This window comes from Hordeum vulgare, chromosome 2H (genome assembly GCF_904849725.1).
Source record: "Hordeum vulgare subsp. vulgare chromosome 2H, MorexV3_pseudomolecules_assembly, whole genome shotgun sequence".
In the NCBI taxonomy this organism is placed as follows: Eukaryota; Viridiplantae; Streptophyta; class Magnoliopsida; order Poales; family Poaceae; genus Hordeum; species Hordeum vulgare.
The window spans coordinates 599,146,436-599,166,115 of NC_058519.1; the positions used below are offsets into that span (position 1 = coordinate 599,146,436).

The window sequence follows — 19,680 nt, forward strand, 5'->3', positions numbered from 1 at the left end:
CACCAGTCGACCCGACGCTTGTCGGCGAGGCGGGTGGCATGAGGCCGAGGTGAAGGCCAACCGTCGGCTCATCCGGCAGAGGCAGACGGAGGCCGACGCCCTCTTCAACGAGTTGGACGTGAAGAATGAGGCGGAGGAGGCCACAGCGGAGGAGCTGAAGGCGCCAGAGGGGTCGAATCTGCGGTAGGTGGCCATTTATCCGCCGAAGGGCACGAAGATCATCGACATCTCCGACTAGGAGTAGATAGGTTCTACGTAATACGTAGGTTTCAAATCTTGCATGTTTTTGTATGGATTTAAGGATTCTAATATGAAATGTCCGGATGTACAATGAATTATTTGAGACACTGATCAGGCGCGTCCGCGGTCGTTTGAGGGGGGGGGGGGGGGGGGGATTTGCAAGATCCAGTTGTAGGTGCTCTAACTGTGTGCCTTGTACATACTAAAAGAAATGTAAAAAAAATCATATCCTTTCTCAGGAATCAGGACTGCAGTTCTCAACATGTTGGAAATCTTACATCCAACATCTGCTGGAATATGAAATATGACAAAGCAAAAAAGAAGGAAGACTGAAAGTAGTTCTTTGTTGATTTACACTTTTACAGTAACAGAATGTGTGCAGAACAAGTTTGTAACAAGCCAATTCGGCGAGCATGTACACAAGACAGCAAAGCTGTAAGAGCCAATTTGGCGAGCATGTACAGAACACAGCAAAGCTGTAAAGAGTCAATTTGACGAGCATTGTAGTACTGAACACAGCAAACATGTACCCTAACAGAAGCGCCAAAGGCCTTCACCATACACAGCAAGAAGGCGCAGACAAGAAGCAGAACGCAGGGTTGGATTGGGGCTTACCACGCTGAAAAGCAGGCGCCATCAGATGAAGAACATGCTGTCTTTGAGAGCCTCGTGCACCTCGGGCATATCCCTGAACAGGGGAGGACCCGCGGGGACCTGGTGGTACTGCAGGGACGCCATCCTGCTGTCGTAGTAGTCCCTGCCACGGTAGGCCGCGATGTCGGCGTACTTGATGGGCGCCGTCAGCGACACCGGCTTGGTGCAGCGCGCGAACACGAAACACATGCGGTACACCAGCTTCTGCAGGTCCACGCGCTCGAAGCCGTGCGCGTTCTTCAGCATGTAGTAGTGCGTCGGCCGGCTTGTCCCGTGCAGCCCATCGTGGCTGCAGAGGAAGAAGTCATCGTGCGACCCGTCGACCACGACGGTGTCGACGACCGTGCCAGGGAGCACATTGCCGTTATCTGTCCGCAGCTCTTTTCTGTCGTTGGGGAACAGCCGCGTGTGGTGCCGCTTCTTGGCCACGATCACTGTGATCGTCGGCGAGTAGCCACCCTCGCAGATACCTTCCTTCATTGACACTAGCTCCTTGTCGAGGACCATATCGAACAGCTCGTCGCTCACACCGTCGCGGAAGTATATGATCTTTGCTGGCTTGACGCCGCCGTTCCTCTTCTTGTAAACTTCGAGGAGCTCCTTACACATGGTACCAAGGTTGTCGATCTTCTCCTGGCGGTTCCTCTGGGGACGGATTCTCGTCACGTACTGGCTGGCGCTAGGGCAATCCATGGACGCCACAACAGCTGCAATCGACGGACTCTCCGTGTCTCGTGGAGGCGGGTGGTTCACGTCCGCGCCGATGAACATGAAACTTGTGCCAGTCACCTTTGGAAGCTCATCAGATAGGCGCATGTTGCTGCCTCCGAGCTTAGTGTTGATCTTGAGGGTAAGGTTGGACAAGTACTGGTCCTGGCTATTGCCTTCTTTGTTTGCCACCTGGCTCAACAGACACTGGGTTTGGATTCCCAGCTCTGTCTCACAGATCATCTTCAGTATCTTGTATCCATGGTGCTGCTCAGACATCGGGCAGAAGAGGAGCTGCAGCTTCTTCTGTGTGTGCTTCTCGGCATCCTTCTTCACCTGGATAAGCTTCTCACGCAGTTTGCCCGGATCAGATAGCACCGACATTTCTGAACGAACCACAGTACAATCTTTTTTCTCCATGTGAATACCAAGGGCAACACACTTTCTGACGATATTGCCAATGAACTTTTTTACATCAAGCTTTTCCTGGAAGGAGTCAGATGACGTAGCACTGAAGTCGAGAATGCCCCAGCACTTCAGTACTTTGCCGTCTATCAGCATCATATCATTCATGAGGTTCCACTGGCAGTTTTTCTTGCTGATATTGTAGTTGCGGCGGCCACTGGAGGAGCCAAGTGTCAGGGTAGGAGGAGCAAGAATAGTACCCGTGACTTCTGTCATCCCTCTGTTCAATGTAATGTTAAATTGCTGGCCTCTGCTACTGCTGAAAGTAAAATGATAATTAGTGACTGATGATAAACATGAGTTCAGTTTGCTAAAAAAATTAAAATAAGATCAGATCCTTTCTTGAAAGGAAGGCAAAGATCAATTCCGTCCAAAGAAAGAGAATTCCATAAAATAGTCAAAATACTTAGATAACTTGAACAAACCTGGTTAAACTTCATTCTTATACTGAATCCAAGCATGGTTAAACTTCATTTTTTTAATTAGCGTCTATGTTAGCACAACTTTCAGGTTTTTTTTGTAGATCTACTGTTTACACAGAAAAACTATCGAACTAAATATCTAGCAAATTGCATTGCATTGGATTTAACAAATAAACAGCACGATAAATTAAGTTCCCAGATTTGACAAAAAGAAAGAATGCATGGTCAGGCGTTTACTAACAGTAGAAGGGCACCCAAACTCAAAACAGTTACCTGCAAGGCCCTTCTGGAGGTTCTACCATATCCAGAATCATCTTTTTACGGGCCTCTGATTTAAGTGGCTTGTCCCTCGGCTTATGCTTGGAACCCTTTAGCATATTGTCCTTGGGATACTTCTGCCTTCGATGAAGACTACAGAGCTCAATCGGGACATAATTTGGTCTGCCATTTTTGGTGCTCAAATCCAAGCATGGAAGCATCTTATACTTAATCGCCACTTCATACTGCTCACGATAATACTCAACAAGCTTATGGGGGGGCTTCCCTGCATCGAAATCCTCAAAGGTGATAAGTTGTGCAGGCTCAGCTGTTAAACCTTGAACCCTGTACTTCCGAATTCTGGTCCCATTGTCTTTCCCTTTGGAGGACTTCTTCAGGTAATTCACTGTGATACAGAGGCCTTTCAGCTGACGCTCCAAATATTTCCGTTGTTTCTCGTCCAGAGTTGTTTCCATGTCAAAGGGAATCCCAGTGTCAAGCCGCTTCACCAAGTGCTTAACAAGATCCAGAACACGGCTTCCATCTTTGCAAAATTCCATATCTGCACAGTCCACACATAACACCAGCCCTTGCTCGGTGGCTTTTAAGGTCTGCGTGGTTCCTTTCAGAGTTTCAATAGTAAAGGCCCCATCATGATAGCTGATCTTAGGACGCTGCTGCTGTGAATAAAATGTCTGACCGATGATAATCTTGCCTGAGCTAGAGGCCTCACGCACAATGGCATCAAGAGCCGGCAAGATCCCTTTAGCCACAGGTGGCTGAAGGGCTTCCCTCGGCAGCAGCTTCTGCTTGAGCTCTGCTGATGCATTGTAGGTCCGTGAACGGACTTCCACTTGATATACACTTTCTGGCAGTTCGGCGGAGGTGAACAGACGGCCCTTGCCATCAGACACAGCAGCTAATGAATCTGGAGGCCGCTTAAGTATCTCCAAGAGTTTAGCCATTACAAAACTCTGGTCTGCCATGGAGAGGTCCAAGCTTCCTGAAGCCCCAGAAGATAGCTTGATATCATAGCAAAAGATAGCTGATACCCCAAACATGATTCTGAAGTGGTTCACAATAAGTTTGACTTCTATCTTTTCAAGTGGGACAGCACAGCCTAGAGGGGGAACAAGAGCAGTTAGAAACAACGAGGGTTTACACACAAGCAAAACAGTAACTTAGCATGCTGTTAGAGGGGGGGAATGGAGAATCACCAAAAGCTACAGTTTCCCTCAAAGTTTGGGTTGGGCAGACCCAAATTAAATTGCGGAAGCCTACTTATGAAATAACACACTCATAAGAAAAAAGTTCCAAAAACAATCAGGTACAGGTTTTCACTGGTGAAAACTGTGATGCTTTCTTTCTTGTCTTCTGATAAAGAATACGGTAGTTAAACGATGTCCTAAATGTTCTGAAACTACAAGGTGATATACCAAACACTACTGCTATCTGACAGGATTTCCTTTTATCTCATATGCTGTGCATCCTCTAAAACAATTATTACCATCTCGGAATTGCGAAACAGAGGTTACTAATAACAGTTTAGAAGTTCAGTTAGCATGTAGGCGAATTCATCACCATATCTTCCACTTTTTCAAGCAAAACAGGATTATAATGACCCTATCAGGCTAGGAACCAAACACTTCCCATGGATTCAAGACAAGAGAATAAGATGGATCAATAGCTGCTATAAGTACAGCTGTAAATACAGACAATGCAGTGAAGGGAACTTATGATACAGAGAGTTAACCTTCATTCCTATTTACCTCGATCTATAAACCTTGGAGCATACATAGGCATTCATAATACTACAACAGAACCGTATGAAACTTGAGAAACTGCATAATCATGAAGCAATGGAGGCATGCAGCACATGGAACTTATCACGCAGAGAGATAAACCTCATTCCAATCTATCTCGATCCATAAAGAAAGAAGCACATTTGGGCATCCACAATACTACAAACAGAAGCGTATAGAACTTCATATACTGCATAATCATGAATGGTGGTCAAACTAAGAAACAATCTAAGATTACACCAATGCAAATGCTACTCTAAATCAGCACACAATTAACAAAAATTGCAATCACAGGCCCATAGCTTCAAACAAGATAGCAGTCCGCGCTACTACAACATGGATGCCTGGACAAACGAATCGCCTTGACTAACCACATACGTGAAATCGAACAACACAGGCTCTAAAGACTAACTATCACAAAATCGCTGATCACTTGATCGATCAACCCCGCCCATGTTTCAAACATTTCAGAGGAACGAACAAATCATGGCAGAGTTCGCAAGGCTTGCAAGTAAAATCAGGAAACAGTACTGCAAATGGTGCCCCCACAAGGCCTAAAGTTCTCCATGCTGACTCCAAACCATAGCATGAAGCAACTGATCCATTGACGCACTAATACAAGCCTACTTGTGAAATAACATATTCATAGAAAAATCCCAACAAGAATCAGATACAGGTTTTCACTGGTGAAAACTCTGATGCTTTCATGTATTCTTGATAAAGGATATTGGTAAGTTAAATGATTTCCTAAATGTTCTGAAACTACAAGGTGGCATACCAAACTCTGATGTTTTCATGTATTCTAGTGCTGCCTGACAGGATTTTTATCTCATATGCTCTGCATCCTCTCAAACAATCATTTGGCATCTCAAAATTGCGGAACAGAGGTTACCAACAACAGTTTAGAAGTTCAGTTAGCATGTAAGAGAGTTCAACACCACATCTTCATCCCACTTTTTCAAGCAAAACAGGATTGTAATGACCCTATCAAACTAAGAATCAAACGCTTCCTATGGATTCAAGATACAAGAGAATAATATGCATCAATAGGTGCTATATAGGTACAGCTCTAGTACAGATAATGCAGCAAAGGGAACTTATCAAACAGATAGATAGTCCCCAATCATATTATCTCGATCTATAAACCTGGAGTTCGTAATAGTACAACAGTCAACAGAACCGTATAAAACTTGAGATACTGCGTAATCAGGAACCGGAAACAAAATATAAAACAATCTGAGATCACACCAACGCAAATGCTACTCTGAATCAACACACGGCCAACAAAATTTGCAACCACAGACCCGTAATTTCAAAAGATAAACAGTACGGTTGGAGAAACGCATGGCCCCGATCAACCGCATACACGAAATCAAGCAGGGAAGGCTCTAACTGACTAACCATCACGAAACACTTGCTCGACCAACCGTCCATGTTTCGAAAATTTCAGAGGTTCACAAGGCTCGCAAGTAGAATCAGGAAACGGTGCTTACCAACAGGTCCCGAAGAGGGCGAGCTCGTCGCCTGTGGGGTCTCCTTCAGCGCCCACCATGGCGGGTCGTACGGCCGGCAGTTGCGACGCTGCTGCTCCTGCGACGAGCGGTGCTGGCCTTGGAAGCCGCCTCCGCCGTGGCCCTGGTGTCGACCGTAAGAGCTGTCGCTGTCGGCCCTGCCGTGATTCCAGCCGCCTCCGCCGCGGTCCGCGATGCCACGGCCGCGATGCTGCTGTTGCTGCTGCGCGTGGTCGTCGTGCCCATGGGAGTGCGGGCCCCGAGGTACATTCCTTGGACCTCGTCCGCTTGGCTCGAGGGGGACGCCTCCACCGCTGGCCCCGTCGCCTCCGCCGCCCCCGCTGCTTCTCCTGCGGCTCTGGCTTCTGACAGGAGTAAAACCGTCTTCGTCGGCGTCGGCAACCCCACCGCCGCCACCTCCTCCGTCGCGGCTGAGGCTCACCTGGCCGCCGCCGCGGCCCCCGTATCCGCCGCCGCGCTGATTGGACATCTCCACGCGGAGGTCGGTCGAAGCAGCGACGGATTGATGGGGGAGGGTTTGGGATTTTGGAGGAATTTTTTCCCCTCTAGAATTTCGAATGGGGGAGGCGGTTGGGGGAACGGCGCTGGGCCCTACTTATATCAGGCGCGAGACTGAACGCGGGGGGGCGAGCGCGATGATTTTGAGAAGGGGAAATGACGTTTTTGCCTATAGCACGCCCGCGTTTCAGTTGGGGTGAGACAGGGGCACTATGGGGAAATGAGCTACGTAGTACTCCCTCCGTCCTAAAATTCTTGTCTTAGACTTGTCTAGAAATGGATGTATCTAATTACTAAAACGTGACTAAATACATTCATATATAGACAAAACAACCCTTTGTATTTGTTTCAAACAACCCTTTGTGACTTGTTTCGTTGGTTTCAAGTTTCATCACCAATTAACGAAATGGGAAGCGAGTTATATGGCACCCCTCTTTTATAAAAAATATTAAATAGTTTATTCCACTTATTTAACATAAGTTGTCTAACATTTCAAAACCTATCTTGGGATTATTTGGTAGAATTGTGATGATATATACATACCAAAATGTATTGTTTGTAGTGTATGCATTGCAAGTGAATTGATGTGGATAATGATGAAACTCGGACCCACAAACAAAGCAAACGACTATCTATCAAGGCACTTAGTTCTAGACATATACAAGGGTACCTAGGCCTAAAACAAATCTTTGCAAGCAACCAGACATGTATCCGTGTCTAACCTTCTGAACAAAAAGATCAAACATAACCTCCAACAAGACACAAATTAACTGGGTCGTCGTCAGCATGAGTAGCCTTTTTTCTTTGAAAGGGAGGTTTGAACCCATGGCCACTACATCTAAGGATGTACATAATTATTTATATTATATTATTCAACACAACCTCTCAAAACATATACATGGATCAGTCCATAGCCACCTTCCTAACGACCTATATCGTACAAGCTTTGATGATGCGCATTGACCTTGCACCAACACGCGTCATCTAATACGATGGCCTTATGAAGCCGCCCAACGGTAAGCCGTGAGCATCAACCGGTCAAGCAAACCCTCAGCATGCATCGCGTGCACATGCTCTAGAATCAGCTGCTGCCATCTTCCTTCGTCCTAGCTTCACGAGGGATCAATTGTATTCACCTTGCTCGACCTTGCTGTCGGCAACGTCACCATGACGCTAGACAATGTCACCCTCCAGCTAGCATCTGTTCCAAATGATGCCTCCAAGAAGGAGAACAGCATCGAAGGCACCCTCATCGTTCGATTTGGGAGACCCAGATCTAGGGTTTCCCCGAGAGCAGACGGAACGATGTGACGATGATTGCAAACAATGTCTTCTAACAAGGAGATGACGTCCAAGACGACGCCAATGTCCCCCATGACCAACGTCGACGGATTTTTCACCGGCAATCGCACCACTCCGAACTAGTCATTGATCGGATCCACGCTGAGCTACATCGTGACACCGTGCACAAACACCGGAATGCCAACATGGAACCAGCATCCCTCGCTGACCCGTCTACACGTCGTGTGTCGTCCACCAGCCATACCGATAACATATGTGGGTGGGGACCACATCCACGGCATGTCGCCACCCATCATCGTCATAGAAGCACGTGAGCTCCCATGGGCCATGGAGGCGATCGTTCCCGTCACACGACCAGGGACGTCGCCATAACAGTTACGCATGATCTCCACACTGGACAAGCCCCATTTGCAACACGGGAGAGCTCCACGTCTAGCGCCTAGTCCCCTTCGACATCGGGCCCGCCACCACCGCGTGCTATGCTGGTGGTAGCGACAGAAGGGGCGACAATGATGGTAGGGTACTTCTGGCAGCTCTAGAGTTAGCCTCCTTGGCGACGCCCTGGGGAGGCGGCTCGAGGGGGTATGGTAGGACTCTCAATAAGAGATAATACCTCATGAGTGGCTTCTTGTAGGAAGATAAGACTTCACAATCTCTTGCACACCCTCATCGATGATTTTTTTGAGATTGTTTCCTTTGGAAAATTCCAAAAAGCCTCTGCTAACATGTATTCAACCTCTTCGAGCTACACATGAACGGGTGCTTCAAGCAAGGAACACGGTGTTGTGTAACTAAAGATGCTCGGGAACGCAACCACCAAGGTAGACGATGTCGGTACTTGATGTAGTCAATGTCATGAAGTAACTCCTATAACTTATAAGTCCTCATGTCGTTAGGGTCAATTGATGCTTTTATCTTTGAAGAACAAACCAAGGGAGCGAACCCCTACCGAGCTAATGGGCAAAGTCGTCTGAGTTAACTCCATGCATTGTTCGATACCACGTACTCATCAACCCTAGTTTTCTCCTACACCTCTTGAATCACCATCTCGACAAAACTAGATCCAAACTAGGAGAACCATTCACACACTATGTCACTGTAGTCATTAGCTCAGACAAGCAACTGGGTCACTAATAAAAGGATCATGGTGTCACCTAGAGTGGGATGAATAGGCGTTTTATTTTTTTACGGATTTGGATTTATCCTAATACAAAAGTAAGCTTAGGTGAATAATTTCATGAACAAATCCTAAATACTAGGCTCAACAAAGCGCACCAACAACTTTTAGCTAAACAAGATGAGAACAACGAGGACACTAGCAAGCGATAGTAGCAATACAAGCTTCCACAAGATACGAAAATGAACAATACAAGCTAGCAAGTCACACTAGTCACAACATATATCAATAGTAGCAAGTAGGAATTGTGAAAAGTAAAGGGGACAAGAGGCTACCGATATGTTCCCGAAGTTCAAGTATCCACCTACACTCTAGTCTCCATCAGACGGATGCATGTTACCACGAAGGTGCGGCCTATTCTCCCCTTAAGATATGACAATAAAGACAATTCGCAATCAGTATTGTTAGTTTCTTCCTGCACTATGACGCGCTCCAAGACCACTTCATAATCATCACGATGGAGTAACTTGGGCCTCTTTACAATTCCACGAAAAGGTCACCAAGGAAACAACCACCAAAGCGTCTAGGAGGTGGTGGCCCCCAAGAGTAACAAGCCCACAAAACTCTCACTCGAACAAATTGGAGGGGAGAGCTCATAGTGATGCAACAAATGCAAAGCGAGAACACAAGAATGCAAAAATCCCATCTCCCCCTCTCCCTCCCCTCCCCCTATCCCTCTCCCTCACTCTCCCTCCCTCCCTCCCTCCCTCCCTCCTTCTCTCTCTCTCTCTCTCTCTCTCTCTCTCTCTCTCTCTCTCTCACCCGAAGCAACTAATGCTATGGAGGGATGGGAGAGGAGAGGAACAGTGGAGGAGGTCAACACATAAATCCTAGATCCATGGGATAGTTTCCCCCAAATAGATTGGAGTTTCCAGGCTTGAGCTCAAAGGAACGGGAAAATCTCAAATCTAAAAGCCCCTCAACCGATGAGGAAGAAGGCCCCTTTAATAGGGGTCAACCAAATCTGCCCATTGGGGCTCCCAGCGCCTCTCGAAGGTTCGTCTCGGAGGTTTTGGAACCAACTTCCGACTGACCCAGAAGTTTATGGACATATCCAGAGGTTACTCTGGAGTCTAGCCTTCTCGGAATGTCCCCGTGGAGGTATCCCTAGAACTTTTAGGCTACACAGAAAAGTGTGGATAACAACATTGAAATATGCATGTTTTTCTCATACGAACTCCGATTTCGATGATCTTGGGCCCGTTCTGAAGCTATTGAAAATCTCAAGGTCCTCACATGAAGAACTTCCCACGATAAAATAAAACCTAGGATGCAAATAATTCAAAGGTTTCAACACTCTACGCACGACGTGGACAACCTACCGCCCAAAAGCCCGCCTTGATAGTACGACTATCAAACCTATAATGGGGTCTCTCACCGAGAACCACGAGAACCATGACACCGACGAAACTAGGAAAACCTAACTAGTTTATACATTTGCCTTGAGCATTACACTTGAACTTGATGTTGATGTGAACGCTTGGCTCAATTTGGAAATATAATATTGGTCACGTCACTTGGTGAAGACTTGAGGTAGCTCCCTTATAAGCCACGTGTGAAGCATTGCATCATGTATCTTCTTTGCATGTAAGAATAATTCATAGATGGACCTTCAGGATTCAAGCATATGCCAACTCATCAATATAATGTCTCTCAAAAGCTTGGTGAAGTTCTTCAAACATCTCTCTAGTATACTATGGGGGGCCTCTCCTTGTAATACATCTTCATATGTCCATCACATAATCATCTTCACTTGATGTCATCCTTACATGGGCTACTTTTTTTTTGTTGCTAGCCCACGAGTCACCTAAATGGAAAGCACATAGTATGGGTTAGTTCTACCATACCACAAGATCCCATGTGATACCTCATTTGCGCCTTGTGTTAGCCATATAGAATTCGATTTTTGAGCTTTATCTTGGTCAACCCTTATCTTGACGCCTTGATCAATCTTGATGTCTTGAAAGCCACTTTGAACCCTTCCCAAGCCAACTGGAAATTGTCAGTAGATCAAGTTCGTTTGATTTTTTCAATTTTTTGTCTTCTTCCTGAATTGCTAATTTTTGTGTGAAATTTGTTTATGGGGTTCATCTACGGTGTATCCTGGTATTTTCCTTCATACTAGTGACATTTTTTCGAAAAGGTGGATTACCCCCGGCCTCTTCATCTAGAAGATGGATGCAACAACTTTATTAATTATTTATAAAGACCTTACAAATTATATATAAATATGTCTAAAGCCGTCGTCTTAGCAACATTTGTCGTTACTCCTATCCATTGATGAACAGGTGCCGAATGTTTGAGTCGAATACCAAACAGACATTGCACTAAAGCCTAACATCTAAAGCCGACTGCCCCGACCAAGCCACATATCAGGTCTGGGGCACAAACCGGTCCGACGCACTCTCATAGGTCGCCTTCATCGTCTTCCATCAATCCATCTTCAGAGCAGGTACCGACGCATCGAACTTGTCAGGTCTGCCATCGATGCCCCCACATCGTCATACACCACCTCCTCTCTACGCACATTCATCATCATGCATCCGTCGTCAAGACTTCGCTACGCCTCACGGCTAAGACTCCACAACGTCGATTCGTCACAGGGAATGTCACCCCATTGTAGATGCCCCCCACTGGTCTCTCAAGCCTATGCACACCTCCAAGAATGACGCCCTCAAGAGGGGTACGACACATGAGCGTCCTCGTCATCCGATCCATCGATCTAGGGTGTCCTCGGGAGGAAGCGGATAGCAGCCTAGAGCTTCTCCATGACGATGCCTTCAAGAAGGTGAGGACGCATAAAAATGTCGCCATCGCCGATCTTGGCAACGTGCCAAGAGTACGGTTTGTACCCAGATCCGCTCGAGGACCCGTCATCTAGCATCTTGTGCACGGGACCGCCACCGATCACCACCGTTGCACATGGAGGTCGTACCAGCCGGATTGGATCCGACGGGAGACCAAACCCACCATGCCTCAGCCGCAGTTCCGGGGTCAGATCTGATCTGACCCACCGCCGCTGCGAGCATGCATCCAGTGTACAACAGTCCGTCGCGTCCCAATGAGGATGTTGCCGCCGCTGTGCCGTTGATCCCCATGCCCACCCGACTCCGCGAGGTTGGGGGAAGGTGGTGAGGAGGCGAGGGGAAGGAGATGGGCACCGCCGCCCGAGTCGTCCAGGGGGGGAGGGGATGACGTCGGGGATGGGAGGCGAGGGGTTGAGGGCGAGTGATACTAGTGACTAATATTCGTAAATTAATTCAACATCATTAAATCGTTTATTTTAAACCATGAAAAACCTTCAGGCACACAATTAATCCTGTGATTATTTTCTGTTACAAATACCATCATTAATTCAAGAGGTCACATGCCTTCGTTTACTGGACTTTTGGGATGCCACCGCGTCAGCACTATTTGTTGGTTGCTTCACACCTCAACCTGTTCTGTGTGCATGACAATTCAGCATTGCGCTCGGTAACCCTAAAAAAAAAAAGCATTGCGCTCGGCCTTGGTGTTGCTCTTTGCACTTCATCGGTGCGTGACTATCGATCGGTCTGCTCTCATTTCTAATCGACTTGCAGGTGCTTTTGCTGCTCGGCTCCAACGGACTATCTACATCTATCTATGCCTGATGCTTTCAAGGCCTGCTGAAAGTTCTTCGGTTCTGTCAGGTACACAAACAGGTAAACTTGCGCAGGTCACGCTGTCAAGTTCAGAAAAGAAGTAATCTTCTGAGATGTTTAGAGCTTATTTGTAGTCATTTTTCTCCGGGCAATTATTTGTGTAGACATGACTAGTTACTACTGAATTCATGAGAAGAGAACCGGTGCTTCTAAATGTTGAATTCGTTGCGCAGGCCTCTACTTCCTGTGTAAGTTCTTGTTATTTGTGAATCAACGGCAGATCCGAGCTATCTGATTGGTCCTCTTATGTTCCTCCAGGTCGAGAAGAGACTTCGCCATAACTGCTGCAATCTGTTCATGACATGTACAGTTTTAAGATCAGTCTGAAGCTACTTGTCCCTGACGAAACACAAATTCCCAACTTTCAGATTATGAAATGATGAAATGAATCAAAAGTTGTTAGAACTTCCATGGAATTTCAACACCAAAATCTATAACCCAAGATTAAGTCAAGCCGTTGTGGCTTTGCATATCATCAGACTGGCAAAGAGGCCAGGCAACCACATAACTATAGTTAAAAGACACAGACCTGAAGCACACGCACAATGACAGAACCAGCAATACGTTCCAAGTTCAAAGTTCAGACCATACGAAACAGTTCGGAGTACGTGTTCTACCGGACCAAGTTCAGACCATATGAAGCAATCTGTATATATGTTCTACCGGACCAAGTTCAGACCATATGAAGCAGTCTGTATATATGTTCTACCGGACCAAGACGCTAAGCGGCACCGGTGAGAAGCCGGCATCAGATGAAGAACATGTTGTCCTGAAGATCCACGTGCAGCGTCGGGAAGTTGCTGAAGTCACAAGCCCCCGCCGCTGTGGAGGAGGCTGACGACGACGAGCTGCGCACCTGGGGCTGGGACGCCAGCATGCCCTCATAGTAGAGCCTGCCGCGGTACGCCGCCAGGTCGGCGTAGTAGACGGGCGTCGCCAGCGACACGGGCTTGGTGCAGCGCGCGAACACGAAGCAGAGGTTGTACACCAGCCTCTGCAGGTCGTCTGACCCGTAGCCATGCTCGTCCATCAGGTTGTAGTAGTGCGTCGGCCGGCTGGTCCCAATCAGCCCGTTGTGGCTGCACAGGTAGAAGTCGTACGTCACGGGGTCAACAATTCTGGTGTCCACCACCGTGCCAGGGAGCACATTGCCGTTCTTCGTCTGCAGCGGCTCGTTGTGCTCCTTGGGGAACAGCCGCGTGTGGTGCCGCTTCTTGGCCACAATAACGGTAATCGTTGGAGAGTAGCCCTTCACCTTGATCACGTTCTCCATGTCCGCAAGCTCCTCGTTAAGGACCATCTCGAACTGCCCATCACTCACGCCATCACGGAAGTAAATGATCCTCTGAGGCTTTACGCCGGCCTTCTTCTCAAAGACACCAATAAGCTCTTGGACAATCTCACCGAGGTTCTTGATCACCTCACAGCGGTGCGGCTGGGCACGGATTCTAGGCACATACTTGGTGGCGCCCCTATTCATGGACGCAACCACGGCTGCTATCGACGGGCTCTCCCCATTCCCAGGTGATGGGTGGTTCACGTCTGCGCCTATGAACATGTAAGGAACACCGTTGTCCAGTGGGAGCTTGTCCTGGAGCTGGGTGTTGATGCCCCCGAGCTTGCCGTTGATCTTGAGAGCAAGATTGGACATGTACTGGTCCTGGCCCTGGGTTTTGTTTGCGAGGTGGCTCAAGAAACACTGGGTTTGGATCCCCAGCTGCGTCTCGCAGATCAGCTTCAGTGTCTTGTACCCATGATGCTGCTCAGACATCGGGCAGAAGAGGAGTTGCAGCTTCTGGTTCTTCTTCACCGCAGCCTGCTTTGCTTTGTTCAGCTCCTCGTGCAGTTGGTGTGGATCCGATAGCACTGACATTTCTGATAGATGCACAAAACATGCTGTCTTGTTCATCTGAATGCCAAGGTCACAGCACTTCCTGACGATATAGTTAATAAACATGTTCCCATCAAGCGGTTGCTGCTTGTTGTGAGATGGCCGTGCACTGAAGTCGACAATGCCCCAACACTGGAGTGCTTTGCCTTCTACCAGTTTCTTCCCCATGAGGTTCCACTGGCAGTTAGATGGAGTGATACTGATATTGCCAGGACCTCCTCTGGAGGAGCCGAGTGTCAGCGAGGGAGGAGTAAGGACCCTGCCGGTGACTTCCATCATCTTTACATCCAAAGAGATCCCAAACTGTTGAGCTATTTCTCCCCTGGAAATAAAATGGTGATTAGTACCTGGTACAAACTTTTTTTTTCATTTTTCCATAAAAAAAGATAAACATCTGTTCTCAAGTTCGTATTGTGCCTTCGCAAAAGAAATAAGACAGAGAAGGGCTTAAATATCAGGAACACAAACAAGCAAATGAGAACATGAGTTGGCAAATACGAGTACATACTGATTGCATGGTTACAGTCTACTCCCTCCGTTCAGAAATACTCTCTCTACCAAGAATGTAATAGCATCCATATTAAGTATTATGGTAGAGGTATATTTGTAAAAAGAGCATTAAGTTATCATAGTACCAGTTAAATACTGCAACATGTTTAGTTTCCTATGACCAAAATACTAACGGATGGTTATACATTTGCAAACAATATAAATTGATTCGAACTCAAATAGTTACCTGCAAGGCCCATCTTCGGCTTTGACCGCGGTCTCAATCTCCCACTTTCGCTCAGCTGCCTTGATTAAAGCCTTGCCTTTCAGTGCTCTCTCAGTGTCCTTGTTCAAATTTGCCATTGGATACCTCTGTCCTTCAACAAGCTTACAAAGCTCAATGGGCACATAGTTTGGTTTATCTCTGCTCTTGCTCAAATCCAGGCATGGAAGCATCTGATACTCGATCACCTTGCCATACTGCTGAGAAAAATAGTCAACGAGTCTCTTTGTCTGTCCTGATTCTGAATCTAAAAAGGTGATCTGGCTGGCTGGCAAATCAGTGAAGCCTTGAATAGTGTACTTCTGCTTAGTCTTCCGGTGGGACACAGTAATACGTTGGCCTTTGAGCTCATACACCAACTTTTCCCGATGAGTCTTGTTCAGTGCTGTCCTGTAGTCAAGGGGAAGGGGCTTTATAAACTGCCGCACAATATCCAGAACAGGTCCATCTTTGCGAAATGGCATAACTGAATAGTCGACACATAGGACCAGTCCCTGCTGAGTATGTTTAAGGGTCTGCTGGGTTCCTTTCATAGACACAACACCTGACCCCATATCCACTTTGCTGTCTGGTGAGTAAAATCCATGACCAAGTATAATCTTGCGCCAGGTAGAAGCCTCGCGCACAATGACATCAAGACCCTGTAAGATCTCCCTAGCCACAGGCAACTCTGAGATTTGGCTTAAAGGAAGCTGCTTCTTAAACTCTACTGACACAATGTAGGTCTTTGAATGAACTCTGACACGGAATAAACCTTCTGGCAGTTGTGCAGCAGTAAATAGGTTTCTCTTTCCATCATAAGCAACAGCTGATGAAAGCTGCCGAAAGCTGTCATCCTTGAAAAGCTCAGCCTTTGCAGAAAGAAAATCTGCATTGGACAGCTCCTTGCCAGAAACCTTTGAAGACGCTGGATCGAACTTGATATCTATGTCATAGTGAAAAAAGGTTGACAACTTTGGGTACTTGACTATGAAGTGGTTTACCAAAAGCTGGACCCTGGCTTGACATAATGATCCACCATCATCAGGTCTCCGCATTGGCACCCGTATGCCATTGGGAGACGCAGCAACTGGGGGGGCTAATGGTTCTAATTTTGCCACTTCTTTGGAGCTGATCCGTTCTAGCAGAAAAGGAAGATCACTTAGAAACAAGGTAAGTTTACACAAGGAAAATACTCAACAAAACAATATTTTCCCCTTCCAATTAATGTTCTCATACAAAATTTTCCCAAATCAAAATTTTGAGTAGATTTAGCATGTGATTCACTTAGAGCATCTCCAACAGCCGCGCAAAAAGGCGCGCGCGCGCTAAATATCAGTTTTACTGCGCGCGGTGCAGAAAGGCGCGCTCCAGCGGCGGCGGGAAAACCGTGCGCGCGGGAACAGCTTGCGCGCGCGCGCGAAATGGCGGCCTCTCGCGCGTCATTTTTGCGGCGCCGCCTCCCGCGCGCCTATAAAAGGCAGCGCGCGCTCCCTCGCGCCACCGCTCCACGTGCTCTCTCTCTCTCTCTCTCTCTCTGCCTCTCGCGCCGCCGCCGCCCCAGCGCTCCGCCGCCGCTCCAGCGCGCCGCCGCCCGACGCGCCACCATGCCGCCGCGCCGCCGTTCTGCGTCGGGCTACCGCGGCGTCCGCCAGCGCCCCCACGGCGGCTTCTACGCCGAGATACGCTCCGGCGATCTACGGCTTAGCCTCGGAACGTACGACACGGCGCACGAGGCCGCCCGCGCGTTCGACGCGGCGGCGTGGCGCCTAGGTAGGCCGAGCCGCCAAATGAATTTCCAGGACGTCCAGACGCTCCAGCAGGCGTTAGACCTCGCCCCGCCGCCTCGTCTGAACTCCGCACAAGATCGTGCGGAGCACAATTCGCTGCAGCGCCGCCTCCTCGTCGCCCAGGAGGACGAGCGGGTCATGGCGGAGTGGCGCCGGCGCCACCCGGAGGACGTCGCCTACGAGCAGCAATATTGGGCAAGTCGCCGCGAGGAGGACACGCGCCGGCGCCGCGAGGAGCGTTTGGATAGGCGTCGTCGGAAGGCGTTGGCGTGTGCGCAGGCCGACCTCGTCAATGCAGGCGGGAGGTCCTTCTTCACTGAAGAAGATGAGCGTTGGTTGGACTGCTGGCTGTCGACCTCTGACGACACCAACGACGACGACGATGGTGCAGATGACTGGAGCGACTGGGATTAGTTTTTTTTATATGTTTTCGAACTATATAGCGCCGAATATCTATCTATGTTTTCCAACTACCTATCTAGTTGCAATATAAACTTTGTATCCTTTTTATTTGAATGCAATCTATGTATTAAAAAAATATTGTGCGCGCTGCATTTTTGGGCACTGCTGGAGCGGCGCGCGCGCTGCATTATAGCGCGGCTGTTGGAGCCAGCGCCTGTCCCCGCGCTAAACCAGCCGAAGCGCGCGCGGCAAATGCATTTTTTGGGCGCGGCGCGTAGCGCGGCTGTTGGAGATGCTCTTAGACATAGGAAAAATTTCTAATCATTCAGAACTTTGGGTAGTAACAAAACAGTATATGAATCTTTTCAAAGCGGAAGCTGGCAAACAAAATAAGGCTCCCTAAAATCCTAGCTTTCCCATTTTCACAAGTGCTCTGTGTCCTCTGAAACAATTAACTCTCATGTGGAAACAGTGGAATAAAAATTGCAAATGATTCAAAATTAGTAATTTATGTGTGTGCATAAACAAGTAATTGCCACAAATCCCTCTGGCTTGTTTTGCATAACACGATAGTAACAAGCTTATCATCCTAAATTAAATGCTTCCGACAGATACAAACTTGATATAAGGTTAATCACTAATAGGTAGGAGTATGAGCCAAGATCCAGTGGAGATTATCGTACAGTTAGCTCTAATTCAGAATTACTTGTTTCAGTCCATACCGAACACAAAATGATATGAAACCTAAGCTAACTCGAGGAGGTGAATGTTATGCTATGATCACACAATGCTACGATGGTACGAAAATTAATCTAGCATCTCAAGGACAAAGAATAGTGCACAAATCTGCAAGGGCCGAACAAAATACAGTTCAGATCGCACACCCCCATCATTCAGCCAACGATGAGAAGTTCACTGCTATACCATCATATCGACGCAGAGGATAAGGAACGGCTTGATCAATCGCATAAACAAGTGGAACCATACCGTGTAGACTCAATTTACCATCACAAATCCCTAGATGACTTGACGAACCGTCAAGGTATCGAACATTGCCGAACAGAGTATGCTAAATTAAGCAGGACAGAGGAAGCGCTTACCGACGGATCCAGATGAGCCCCCCGCCTCCTCGGACCCAACCCTCCTTGCCGCAGACGCTGGTGCCGGCGCCGGCGCCCTCACCGGGGCGTAATCCCCGGGTCCTCCGGCGGGCCCTCTGCCAGGCTGCGCCCAGGCGTTCCCACCACGCCCACCGCCGGGGCCGTACCCCCGCCCACCACCGCCAGGACCACGCCCTCCCGGCCCGCCTCCGCCGTAGCCGCCTCCGCGGCCCTCGCCGCCTCCCTGAGGACCATAGCCTCGTCCGGCGCGAGGAGCGTAACCTCCGCCGCGAGGCGCGTAGCCACCTCCGCGGCCCTCCAAGCCCCCCTGGGGCCCGTAGCCTCCGCCTCCGCCTCCTCCGTACCCTCCACCGCTTCCCTGAGCGCCCCGGCCTTGACCGCCTCCTCCGTAGCCTCCGCCGCCTCCTTGAGGCCCGTAGCCACCGGGCGCCCCGCCACGCCCTCCGCCGCCGCGAGATCTTCCGCGGCCGCGGCCACCGCCGCCGCCTTGCTCGTAATCCATGCCCACGCCAAACCCTAACGGCGACACAGTCCGTAGATCAAATGGCTAAGGAAAGTTTGGATCAAAATTTTCTCTGATGCTTCCGCCCGAAGCAGAGGAATGGCAGCCCGCCGATTCGAGCGGTTTATACTAGGAAGTCGTGGGGTTCGTGAGCGCGAGAGGCAAGGGCGGGCAGTTACATTTCTACCCCGAGGTTTCGGGGATAAGGAGCTGGAGCGGAGCGGGGTGAAGCAGGGGTAGAACCGGAAACAGGGGTCAACTCAAGTCAGGCGGGAGCGTGTCACGGAAGCTGCCGCGCGACGCGTGGGGTCGCGGTCTCGGTCGGTCGCGGCCCTTTTTCCCTTTTCCTTTCCGATTAGATCTCGTTTTTGCAGTTCAGTGCCTACACTCTGTTAGAATAGAGTAGCGAAAACTCCAAAAACACCGTAAAGGACATCTCCAACATTGACTCCCAAACCGAACACCCCATCTCTCCACGTACC

At 48.6% G+C, this 19,680-nt stretch overlaps 2 protein-coding genes across 2 annotated transcripts; both read right to left on the reverse strand.

Annotated features, from left to right (window-relative positions):
* Window positions 1-564: 564 nt before the first annotated feature.
* On the reverse strand, window positions 565-6,624 carry LOC123427597 (protein argonaute 2-like). The gene is made up of 3 exons (XM_045111673.1): window positions 6,043-6,624; window positions 2,763-3,867; window positions 565-2,326 (listed from the first exon to the last, which is right to left on the reverse strand). The coding sequence occupies exons 1-3, from the start codon at window positions 6,548-6,550 to the stop codon at window positions 877-879; spliced, it is 3,063 nt and encodes a 1,020-aa protein (XP_044967608.1). The 5' UTR covers window positions 6,551-6,624; the 3' UTR covers window positions 565-876.
* Window positions 6,625-13,287: 6,663 nt separating this feature from the next.
* On the reverse strand, window positions 13,288-19,290 carry LOC123427598 (protein argonaute 2-like). Its single transcript, XM_045111674.1, has 3 exons — window positions 18,676-19,290; window positions 15,369-16,524; window positions 13,288-14,954 (listed from the first exon to the last, which is right to left on the reverse strand). Exons 1-3 carry the CDS (start codon window positions 19,196-19,198, stop codon window positions 13,490-13,492), a joined length of 3,144 nt encoding a protein of 1,047 aa, XP_044967609.1. The 5' UTR covers window positions 19,199-19,290; the 3' UTR covers window positions 13,288-13,489.
* Window positions 19,291-19,680: the final 390 nt, after the last annotated feature.